Consider the following 12381-nt stretch of genomic DNA (forward strand, 5'->3'; position numbering starts at 1 on the left):
TCAGATCATCAATAAGATTTTCTTTGAAATTCAGCTTGTGTTCTTATTTTCTTGTTTATCTTTAAAAAATAAAGTTAAACGACACACACACCAAAAAAAATAACAAACCAAATAACTAAGTTAAAATCCAAAGAAAATTGTTCAGAAGATACCAAAGATAAATAAAACATTAATAACATAAAGGTGCATAGATTCCTAGGGTTTTTGAAGAAAAGCTAAGAGGATGTCAAATTTGTCGTTCAAGGAGTCCACTTTGGAGTCAAGCTTATCCACCTTGGACTCTAGAATCTGATGATTTGATCGGTGCCTCTCAAGAGCTTCTTGTTGTTGCCTCAATGCATCCTGAAGAACCCTTAGCTGATCTGAATCCATAGGAGCTTTTCCTTTATCAGAGGAGGGTTCACCATCCTCTTGATAATCAATCATAAGAACATCAGCATCCGGAGCATCCTCTTGGTTCAGCTCATCAGCTTGTTGGGCAATCCTTGCAGCAGCTTCAGCCAATCGTTCATTTTCAATCCTCTGATCTTCAAGGCTCTTGAAAAGTTTGGAATCAACCCAGCAATCCTTAAAGGCAGTCAGACGCATCACAGCAGCAGACACAACAGCAAACTTAGCACGCTCATTCTCTTCATGACTGTACATAGTTAACCGTTTCAAACCAGCTCGTGCTAAACTTTCCTTCATCAGATGAACCACGTCCATATCTCGTTTACCAATAACAGACTTTATCTCCTCACCAACTGCATCCACAACATTGCAGATTTTGGCCTTGAGAAGTGATACCTCCATATCCACATCAAAGGGACAAACCAAGAACCTGTCTTTAATATTTGACAACCTAAGTAGATCATCATAAAGCTGATTGGAGAGGTTACCAAATAGGTCAGAGGGTGAAGGTGAGATATTGGGAATGGGAGAGTGTTTTGGTGATTCATTAGCAGGATTGTCAATGATAACAACATCTGCTTCTGAAGGTTTAGGAGCACAAGTGTGAATACGTTCAGGAGAAACATGTTCAGCACTTGGGTTAGGATTAGGTTCAGAAGTTGATTTAGGAGATTTGTGTTCAGAGGTTGGTTCAGGAGATTTGTTAGGAGAGGGTTGTTTTGTGGGAGAGTTTTGTTCAGTAGTAGGAATATCTGGTTGGGGTTCAGATGATGGAATGTCAGGTGATTCTTTTTGTGGTTGGGGTTGAGGTGATTTTGATTTAGGAGGTGATGAAGATTTGTTGGTTTCATGAGTAAAAGGTTGATTATTTAGAGGGTCTGGGCTAAGATGTTTTTCAAGTTCAGAAAGAGGATTTTCAGAAGAAATATGTTCTTCTGAATGGTCAGAGGAAATGTTAATGGGTTCAGATTCAGGCAAAATAGTATTAAGAGGTTTAGTGTAACCTACTCCTATTTCAGCTTCATTAAAAACATACTTAGGAGTCTTACCTTTAGGATCAGGAACTTGTCTCTTACGCAGCCTGGCACCAAGAGTTTCTTCATCAGATTCAGTTTCGTCATCAGATTGAGTCTCATCTGAATCACTCTCCTCCTCATCAAGATTAATTGGCATTTTGGACGATGCTTCAGCAGATTTACCAGCAGCAGCTTTATGCTTTTTCTTAGTTCTTTGCTCATCAAGAGTTTTCTCCACCTTAACTTTCTTCTGAGCAAGAAGATCTGGTTTGATTTGTTCATCCTGAGTGTCAGCTTTTCGCTTGAGTTTCCTCTTAGGTCTATACATGTTTACTGGAGCCTTTGGAACCATACTCCTATCAACAGTATAACCTTCACCTTGAAGAACCTTCAGATAATCTTGAATAACTTCTTCAGCATCTAGTTCAGAAATAATGGGATAACCATTCACATACAGCCTGTCTTCAAGACTAACTTTAAACTCTTGTTTAGGTTGAACCAGCTTGGTGTTGATGAGATGCATCTTTGTCAGAAAGCTTGCATTCAGAACTTCTGGAGAGAACTTCTGAGTCACAAGTTCTGGGTAGAACTTCTTCAGATTCTGAATGATGTGACCTTGGAAGAGAAGATCTGAAAGCAGTCTAGGATAAACAATGGTTGTTTTCCACTGAGACTTGCTCAAGAAGATGGCTTCACAAATCCTCTCAAAGAAATATTTACCCAGATTGACTTTCCTCTCAGTCAGAAGGAAGTATATCAGATGGCGATGGGGCCAGGAGATAGTATCAGTACCACCAACTCTTGGACTGATAGTTGATAAAATAATCTTGAAAAGAACCCTACATTCTTCTGTCAGACCTTTAACCTTTCCCTTCAGCTTCATATCAATGCACATCCTGTGCAAAAGTTCTTCTCTGAATCTTGTATCCTTCTCAAAATCATCCAGTACTAACCTAGAGTTATTCAAACCCAGCAAGGCATTAAAGTGAATTGGAGAGAAAGTGAGATTGATACCACAGATGTTAGACCTAATCTGGGTACCGGTGAACTCCAATAAACCCATCTCCTTCCTAGTTTTTCCTTTCAGACTAGGATCTCTTTCAATTGCTGCAAGTTCTTCTTGCTTAGCTTCATACTTAGAAAAGACTCTTGCTTTCATCCAGAATTTCTTCAAAAGATCTGGGTAGATAGGACCATTCAACATGTCGAAGTACTTATCCCAACCCTGAGCAGAGAAATACGGCTTCACATCAAACCCATTATCCTTCAGACTATCAAAGTCGACCATCTTCTCAGGAAGTAACGTTAGTTGAGATTCTGGGAATTCCATCTCGTTCCCAACAATCTGAAGATGTTTGAACATGAACGGAGGGATCTTTGTTGAAGAAGAAGAAGAACCAGCCATGATGGAGTTTAGGTAAGGGTAGGAACTAAAGAGAGAGAAAGAAGATTTTTGTTGGAGGTTTAGAGAGAAAAGAAAGTGTAGATTGTGAAAGTGAAAAGTGTGCAAGTGTATTGTGTAAGTTTATTTAAATGCGTACAGTTAACACAAAAATGGCAAATTTGGGAAGTTACGCTTATTGACAAAAGTTTGAATACTAAAAGTCATCATTAACCACCCACTACCTGACACACGTAGACCACGTGCAGAAGTTTACTTGGTAACTGCTATTTTAATGGACAACTGTTCAGCAGCGAATACTAAACGTTTTCGACTTAAATAGTTCAGAGCCTCTGAGTTTTTTAAAAAATCTATCAGAGTTAAGTATTTCAGAGTTTGTGTTTCAGATGTTCTGAATCATAAGTTCTGACATACATAACCTCTTACACTTTAATTGCCAAAAAAATTTTCATTCAGAGATTGAAAACATGTTCAGATGTTTCTTTATAAAATCAAATCTTTCAACAGGTAGTGCTTTAGTAAATATGTCAGCCCATTGATTTTCAGTATCAACAAACTTAATATCTATAATGCCTCTCTGAACATAATCTCTGATAAAATGGTGTTTAATTTCAATATGTTTGGCTCTTGAGTGTAGGATAGGATTTTTAGATAAATGAATGGCTGCAGTGTTATCACAATATAAAGGAATATTGTGACTGCTTACCTTATAATCTTCTAGCTGATATTTTAACCAGAGTAGTTGTGTGCAACACTTAGCTGCTGAAATGTATTCTGCTTCTGCTGTAGACAAGGCTATAGTAGTTTGTCTTTTACTAGCCCAGGAGATAAGGTTTTCACCAACAAATTGACAATTGCCACTTGTGGATTTTCTTTCAATTTTATCTTCGGCATAGTCAGCATCACAGAATCCATTTAGCACATAATCATTGGATTTCTTATAGAGAAGTCCAAGATTAGTTATTCCTTTCAGATACCTAAAGATTCTCTTTACAGCAGTAAGATGAGATTCTCTAGGATCTGACTGGAATCTTGCACATAAGCAAACACTGAATAAAATATCTGGCCTAGAGGTTGTCAAATAGAGTAAGGAACCAATCATACCTCTGTAGACCTTTTGATCTACTTTTCCTTCATCTTCTGTCTTGCTCATGATGGTAGTTGAATGCATAGGAGTGTTCATTATCTTGCAATCATCTAGGTTGAACTTCTTCAGAAGTTCTTTGGTATATTTTGATTGATGAACATAAGTTCCTTCCTTCTTCTGATTGATTTGTATTCCAAGAAAGAACTTCAGTTCTCCCATCATGCTCATTTCAAATTCATCCTGCATTATCTTAGAGAAATTCTTGCACAAGGAAGCATTAGTTGAACCAAAAATAATATCATCAACATAAATTTGAATGATCAAAATATCTTCTTTGGTTGTTTTTCTAAAGAGTGTGCAGTCAACCTTCCCTTTCTCAAAACCCTTTTCAAGAAGGAAATTACTGAGTCTATCATACCAAGCTCTTGGAGCTTGTTTCAGACCATACAGTGATTTCTTCAATCTGAAAACATGTTCTGGGTTTGAGACATCTTCAAAACCAGGAGGTTGCTTAACATACACTTCTTCAGAAATAAAACCATTTAAGAAGGCACTTTTAACATCCATCTGATACAAAGTTATTCCATGATTAACAGCATAAGATAGAAGTAACCTAATAGCCTCAAGTCTAGCAACTGGTGCAAAGGTTGCAGTATAGTCAATCCCCTCTTGCTGACTATATCCTTGTGCAACCAATCTAGCCTTGTTTCTTACCACTTCACCTTGTTCATTCAGCTTGTTTCTGAATACCCATTTTGTTCCAATAATGTTCTTGTGTGAAGGTTTAGGCACTAGAGTCCATACATCATTCCTTTGAAATTGATTTAGCTCTTCTTGCATTGCTACTATCCAAGCATCATCTTTCAGAGCTTCATCAACCTTTGAAGGTTCCATCATTGAGATAAGACCAACTAAAGATTCCTCATTTCTCAGTTGAGATCTTGTCTTCCTTGGACTATCCTTATTGCCTAAGATCAGTTCCTCTGGATGTGATGATTTGTATTTGAAAGTGTTTCTAGGGGGTTCATCAACAGCAGGTTCAGCAGCTGCTTCATTTCTTTGATGTTCAGAGTCTGTAGGAACTATCTGTTGGAACAAAATTGATTTAAAAATGTTAGCCCCTAAATCTATAAAGGTTTTGATGATAACAAAGTATTAATAAACAATTGGAAGGACTAAAAATTTATTTTAAGTGTGCAGATATAAGCATCAGATAAGCTCTGAGTGAAGCTCAGAGGATGTGAATTCAGAAGTTCACAAGCGCTCAGAAGATGTTGGACTTCAGAAGTTACAACATTCAGAGGATGAAGTCTTCAGAACTTCTTGACTGACTACAAGCTTCATCAAAGTCTGAAGATCTTCTTGAAATCTGTAAAGATTCCCTTTGCAAGTCAACTCGTCTACCAATGAAGAAAAGGACCCTTCAAGCCTGATCAGTTCAGCTACCCTCAGTTTGTCTGTACTCTCTTGAGAACGTGGGTTCTCAGTTTTGTTAGCTGAATAAGGAAAGTCCACTCTGCAGTAGTCAAAGTGTCTGAAACTCTTACTCAGTTTTAGATACAAACAAACTGCATCAAGACAGACTGCTTGAAGACAAAAGATTATCAACTCCAACGGTTCTTTTTGCAACGACTCTTTTCTGGTGATATATATACTAGAAGGATCAGCTGCAATAGAAATACAATTATCAAGGATTGAACGTGTGCTGAACAAACTCTGAATTCTGTGTATACAAGCTCTGAACCTCTTATCAAGTGTTTTTGCACTTTAGTCAAATACTCTGTACTATTTGTATTTGCTCTCGTTAGGTTCATCTAAGAGCATTTGTATATTTTTATATACTTTACTATTTCTTGAGGAAACTTAAGCTTGTGTGCTTAAGTGTGAAGTCTTAAGCTTGTGTGCTTGAGCATTGTTGAGAAGTCTCTTGCTTGTGTGCTTGAGCAGGTGTAATCTTGTGTGATTATAGTGAAATCCCTTGGAAGTGCAAGGGGACTGGACTACTCTCGTTTTGTGAGAGGAACCAGTATAAATTGCCTGTGTGTGATCTCTCTCTCTCTCTATCTTGTTATTATTTGTGTTATTTATCCGCTGCTAACTTAGTTGAGTTAAGAACTTGAAAAAGTTTTAACTTAGCTAAAACACAATTCAACCCCCCCCCCCCTTCTTGTGTTTTCACACCTTCAATTGGTATCTAGAGCTCTGGTCTGTTACTTTCACTTAACAGTGAGACAGTAAAGATCTTGTGAGAACACTATGTCTGGAGGAGACGATAGTAGCACTAGAACAACCGGTGAAGTCGGTGAGGCCAGTGGTGCTGGTGGTGGTTCTAGAAATGTCTTTGGTTATGACTACTTAAGTAATGAATCACATGAACATAGTGGCAATAGAAAAGCCCCTATATTCAATGGTGATGCATCATTATTTGAGTGGTGGAAGGAAAGACTGTATAGCAATATTACTGCTATTGATCATGAGTTGTGGGATTTGGTTGAGCTGGGAGTAACTTTTGAAAACTTAAATGAACATGGAAGGTTGTCCATTGAGCATAGAAAGTTACTCACACCAGCTAACTTAAAAACCTACACTAAGCATCATAGAGTAAAGGACATTGTTGTTGGTGCGATTAGACATGAAGATTATGTCAGAATAGAGAACAAGTCTACTGCTAAATCTATTTTTGATTCTATGTGTGCTACCTATGATGGTAATGAAAAGGTTCAAGAGGCTAAAGCTAGTCTTTTGATAAGGCAATATGAACTATTCACTATGCAACAAGATGAAAACATTGAGACTATGTTTACAAGGTTTCAAATCCTTGTATCTGGTCTTAAAGCTCTTAAGAGAAGTTATTCCACCTATGACCATGTTCAGAAGATTCTGAGAAGTCTTCCTATTGCTTGGAGACCCAAGGTCACTGCAATAGAGGAAGCTCAAAATCTCAAGACTCTGAGTCTTGAAGCTCTGATAAGCAATCTCAGAAGCCATGAGATGGTTCTGGATGCTGACTCAGAAACTAAGAAGAAGTCCAAGTCAGTGGCTTTACAGTCAACTAGGACTACTTCTAAGGCTCTTAAGACTCAGCTTCTTGATATTGAGGAAGAATCTTCTGCTGATGGTCAAGAGGATGAGATGAATGAGGATGAGTTTGCTTTATTCACCAAGTTTCAGCAATGGAACAGATTTAACAAAAGAAATTTCAGAGGTAACAGCTCCAGAAATTTTGTCAGCAAAAAGGATGATCAGAAGAACTGCTTCAACTGTAAGAAGCCAGGACACTTTATTGCTGATTGTCCAGAAATGTCTGCTAAAGACAAAAGCAAAAGATACAGCTCAAAGAAGCAACAATTCAAGAGCAAATTGAAAAAGAGTCTGATGGCTACTTTTGAAGAGCTATCATCTGAGGAAGAAGTTGAGGAAGAAGAAGAGGCAAATCTAGCCCTGATGGCTTCAACTGACTCAGATGCAGACTCAGACGATGAATCAGAATCAGATTCAGAAGTAACTGATGAGGTATTTTCTGACTGCTCTAAATCTCAACTTATAACTGCACTTAACAAGGTCATTGAGAAACATCTCAGAGTGTTAAGCAAACAAAAAGTTTTACAAGAAAAGCTTAACACTCTGACTGAACAAACAGAACATTTTCAAGGTCTTTATCAAGAAACTCTGAATAGAGTAAATGACTTTGAAAAGGGTTGTGCTGTTTGTCACAAACCTATTGATGAGCAGGAAATAGCTCTTCAACAGTTTTGCATCTCAACCTTGGGAAGAGCAAAGCTGCTAATAGAATTTATAATGTTTTGAGACATAGAGGAGAAGGACTTGGCTATGAATATGGTAGAACATATTCAAAGCTGAAGACCTTTGCCAAAAAGGTTGGAAAATCTTGGGTTTATTATGTTGTTCCACCAAGTGAAGAGGGAAAGAATTCTGGTATTGTTGAAAATGACAATGATGATCTGAGTGATTTAGAAGCTGACAGCTCAGAGGAACCTAGTTCCTCAGGATCTGGAAAGAAAAGTTCAGAAGATAGAAGTTGTTCAGAACCTGAGAACATTAGTTCAGAAGTTCTGAAAGCTTCAACATCTGAGACTTCAAATTCTGGATTCAAAGGAACTTCAGTACCTGAAGCTAGTCAATCTAAAACATCAGAAGTTTTTAAAAGAAAAAATTCAAACTCCAAATCTCAGATGAAGTACAAGACTCAGATTATTTATGATTCTAGAGTCAGTAGATATAATCAATCAGAACATGGGATTGATGATAAATACAAACCCTGGAATCATAAACAATCCAAATCTTGGAATAATAACAGATTTCAAACAAAGAAAAGATTTCAAAAAGGTTATTACTCCAAACCAAGATCTTTCTCTAACACTAGACAACATAGTAAGCATGTGTGGACTAACAAGCGTGGACCCAAAAGATGGGTACCAAAAGCTGAAATAATGTATCATTCAGATTTACCAACTAGGAAAGGATATGTCTTACCTGAAGTATGGAAACAAGTCCTATGCAAAGGAAGAAGGGCTTATGTCCTAGACACATGGTTGACAAGTTCTCAAGTTAACAATCAGAACTTGAAAAATGAAGAGAAAGAATACTGGGATGACTTTATCATTAACCTTGATGAAGAGTTCTATCGCAATGATTAAAGTTGTTTCTCATACAGCCTGCCACTCAAAGAAGTATCATGAATCATTCATGGTATCTGGATAGTGGATGTTCAAGGCATATGACTGGTGACAAACAACTATTTTCTAAGCTGACTATGAAAGAAGGAGGATCTGTTGGCTTTGGAGGTAATCAAAAAGGAAAGATAATAGGTACAGGTACAGTAGGTAATTCTTCTCTATCTATTAATGATGTTTGGTTAGTTGATGGACTTAAGCATAATCTATTGAGCATAAGTCAATTTTGCGACAATGGTTATGTAGTCATTTTTAATAAGGAATCATGTACTGTAACCAAACAATCAGATAATTCCATTATATTCAAAGGTCTTAGAAAGAACAATGTTTATAAAATTAATCTTTCTGATTTGAATGAACAAAAAGTGATGTGTCTTTTGACTTTGAGTGAAGAAAAATGGATCTGGCATAAGAGGTTAGGCCATGCTAACTGGAGATTGATCTCTAAGCTTAGCAAGCTTGACCTTGTCAGAGGTTTACCAAAAATCAAATATCACTCAAACACACTTTGTGGTTCTTGTCAAAAAGGAAAAATTACAAAATCTTCTTTTAAACCTAAAAACATTGTTTCTACCTCAAGACCATTGGAACTTCTTCACATTGATCTTTTTGGGCCAGTTCACACTGCCTCTATTGATGACAAATCGTCACACTCTCTAATACATGCCTATTTTAGCAACATTAGATGCATTTTAGTAGGTTTTTAGCAATAAATATAAGAGAAATCTAACCATTAGCTTGATTACTTGTTTTGCAAGAAAACAGGAAAAACTGCAGGATTTGAATGATTTTTACTACGCTGGGGGCGTAGCCCATCACGCGCCGCGTGATGGAGCTCACAGAGAGCCAAGATTGTGACTCTGATCACGCGCCGCGTGATGCCTTACCACGCGCGGCGTGAAGTCTTGATGAAGATGAAGATTGCTCTCTGACTTGATCACGCGCCGCGTGATTCTGTTACTACGCGCGGCGTAGTTGATGGATTTGCAACCACGCGCGGCGTGGTAGATCTGGCGCGCGGCGTGGTTGCCTTCTGTATATATATTTTCTGCATAATTCTGTTTTCGGGTTGGAAAATTCTGCAACTTTTCACTACATTCTGGTTTTGGAACTTGAAGATCGTGATTCAACACTCCAGCGGAGAGCTCCAAGCACATCGAGAGCATGGATCCACAAGCCATGGCGATGAAGCGAGGAAGCGTACGAAGAACGATGAGGAGCTAAACTCCTTGGAGGTAGGATCTAGGATAATTTAGGATGTAGTTCATTGAATGTAACCTGCAATTGTGTAAGATCATACTCTCTTTATAGTGTTCATTCAATTCAAGTCTGTTTCTAATGCTTTATAATCCTTCATTAGTGTTATAATGATTTTGAGTTAAGTCACGTGCGAGAGTATTGATTTAATGTCTGAACTGAATTGTATTGAGCACTCGAGTGTCTCCGGTCGAGAGATTGAGGCATAGAGTGTAGCGAACGATTGACGCGCGTTAACATCATTCGTTGTAGGTAGCTTCCGCCCGAGAGATCGGGGGAGTATCGACAACGAATAGAGTGGATTTTGACAAGAGATTGCGATTCACTAATTTGTCGATCTAGTTGTGAACACTTGAGTAGATCTTGTGACATTGTAGGTTGCATGCGGTTAGCTATAGACTAGATGATTCCGATGATTCTACCTCGCTTTTCCAATTTATCAAAGCACATTTTCTAGCAATTCATTACTCAACATACCCCCAATTTATGTGTATTTTCTGTATAATGTCTATGAACACGATTCGACTAGTTTGATCACACAATCCCTGTGGATCGATATTTTATTACTGCGTGATTTTCGTGCACTTGCGAAATTTATCATCAAGTTTTTGGCGCCGTTGCCGGGGATTGTGATTGATTCGACAAGGCGATAGTGTTCATATTTTCTGTGTTTTCCTTATTTTTCTGTTTTTTATTTTTCTACCGGAACGTTCTACTTGTGTGCTTCCTTGTGCATGTGGAGAACAGGTCCAATTAAGCTGGAATTCGATTCTGAAATTGAGAAAGCAGCACGAGCAAATCGTAAAGCGGAAGGAAGACATGTTTGAATCATACAATCAAGAGGCACTCTTAACTAGTTGCAAGTTCAATAATGTGTTTCTACAAATCATTACCAAACAACTAGAAGCTCAATGTATGGTGCAAGCAACCTTTCAAAATAATCCTCATGTCAACACCTTCAATCTTGGAGTGAAGAATCACATGAATTGTTCTTATGGAGCTAATCCGAATCAAGCATTTCCTCAAGATCAACATTTTGAAGATCACCTTGAATCTTTTGAAGATACTCTTATCTTGGCCATGAAGATGACTCAAAGCAATTTTGAGGTGATGAAGGCAAACCAAGAGGTGTCAAGCGAACGTCATGAAGCCTCCATCAAACATCTCGAAAACCAAATGGGTCAACTAGTAAGGCAAGTCTCTTCTCTACAAACTCAAAGTGGTTTTTGTGGAAACACCACGGATCCTCGTAATGAAAGTTGTAATTCCATTAATTTGAGGAATATAGAAGTTTCATCACCGGAAGTAGTGGAGAATCCTAAGAAGGATGAGAGTAAAAATGGTGTAGTTGAAGATAGAAAAGAAAATAAGAAAGAAGAAAAAAATAAGGAAGAAAAAGCTTATGAGGGTGAAGTTGAAAAGAGAGTGGAGAATGAGTCTAGTGCCAAGAAAGGCAAGAAACCTCTTGTGAAGGATCCCAAGTGTCAAGTTCCTTCACCATATGCTAGAATGCCTTATCCTAGGATGAAGAGGGTCAAGAACCAAGACCTTGAAGTTTGTGGAGTGGTATCCGAATGTTTCAAAGTGGAAGTGCTAGAGGAAGTGGTAAAAGATGAGAAAGAAGAAGAGTGGGATCATGAGATTGAAATATTTCTTCAAAACTTGGATAACCCCCTAGAAGAGGAGAAAGAGCCAAAGGCGATAAAAAAGCCACCGGAATTGAAAGAACTTCCTCCTAAATGGAAATATGTGTTTTTGGGTGGCGACTCTAGGAAACCCATGATCATAAGTGATTTGCTCACTCCACTAGAAGAGAATGACTTGTTAAAAGAAGCGGAGAAAGTGCATGACGACCTAGGATGGGACTTGGATGGTGTGGTTCCTATCTATTGTTTGCACAAGGTGGCCAAAGAAGAAGAGCTCAATCCGGTTGTTAATCCTCAAAAGTCTTCCACTTCAACATGGAAAGCTTCGGTGAAGAAAAGATCTAAGAAATCTCCATCACGGTCTAGTAAGAAGGAAAGAACCAATTTGAAGGCCAAATGGGAAGGTCTCAAGAGTGAGTCGGGAAGCGTGAAATCATTACTATTTGATATTAATATTGCTCCTTTGAATGAAGAGAACAAGAGGAGCCGGGTTGAATCAAAGTTGAAGTATCCTCCCTAACTTGTGATGATGAAGCGTCAAGCTAATGACGAGAAAGAAGCGCTTCATGGGAGGCAACCCATGAGTTTACGGTCCTTTCTTCCCTTTCACTCTTATGCTACTTTTTGTAATAATAATTTGATGTTGCTTGGATTTGGCTGGATTGTACTATTTTAAACTTTGAATTTGAACGTTGTCTTGTTTGATTGTGGAATGGTTTTTATTTCTAGAGTTTGTTTCAATATTTTGGCATGTTCTTTCTAGTTACTTGAGTATCAATTACTTGATTTTCTCCGTGTGTGATATGTGAAACTTGCAGTACAATAGCTTGTTGCACTCATGTGATCAAGAGGCAAAGGAAGGGAACGCACACTTTTTGACCGGTTCTTT

At 38.0% G+C, this 12381-nt stretch overlaps 1 protein-coding gene across 1 annotated transcript; it reads right to left on the reverse strand.

The window, feature by feature from the left end:
• Positions 1 to 195: 195 nt before the first annotated feature.
• On the reverse strand, positions 196 to 2565 carry LOC123886122. The gene is made up of 2 exons (XM_045935461.1): positions 1440 to 2565; positions 196 to 971 (listed from the first exon to the last, which is right to left on the reverse strand). Exons 1-2 carry the CDS (start codon positions 2563 to 2565, stop codon positions 196 to 198), a joined length of 1902 nt encoding a protein of 633 aa, XP_045791417.1.
• Between the last annotated feature and the right edge of the window lie 9816 nt (positions 2566 to 12381).

The sequence above is a fragment of the Trifolium pratense genome, linkage group LG5 (assembly GCF_020283565.1).
Source record: "Trifolium pratense cultivar HEN17-A07 linkage group LG5, ARS_RC_1.1, whole genome shotgun sequence".
NCBI classification, from domain to species: domain Eukaryota; kingdom Viridiplantae; phylum Streptophyta; class Magnoliopsida; order Fabales; family Fabaceae; genus Trifolium; species Trifolium pratense.

Excerpts from the sequence above, each read along its gene's own strand:
- LOC123886122 (XM_045935461.1), bottom strand. The coding sequence starts at position 2,565 with ATGAAAGCAAGAGTCTTTTCTAAGTATGAAGCTAAGCAAGAAGAACTT. Across the intron at positions 972-1,439 it reads ACAAGTTCCTGATCCTAAAG|AAGCAGATGTTGTTATCATT; the intron begins GTAAGACTCCTA and ends CTAAACCTTCAG.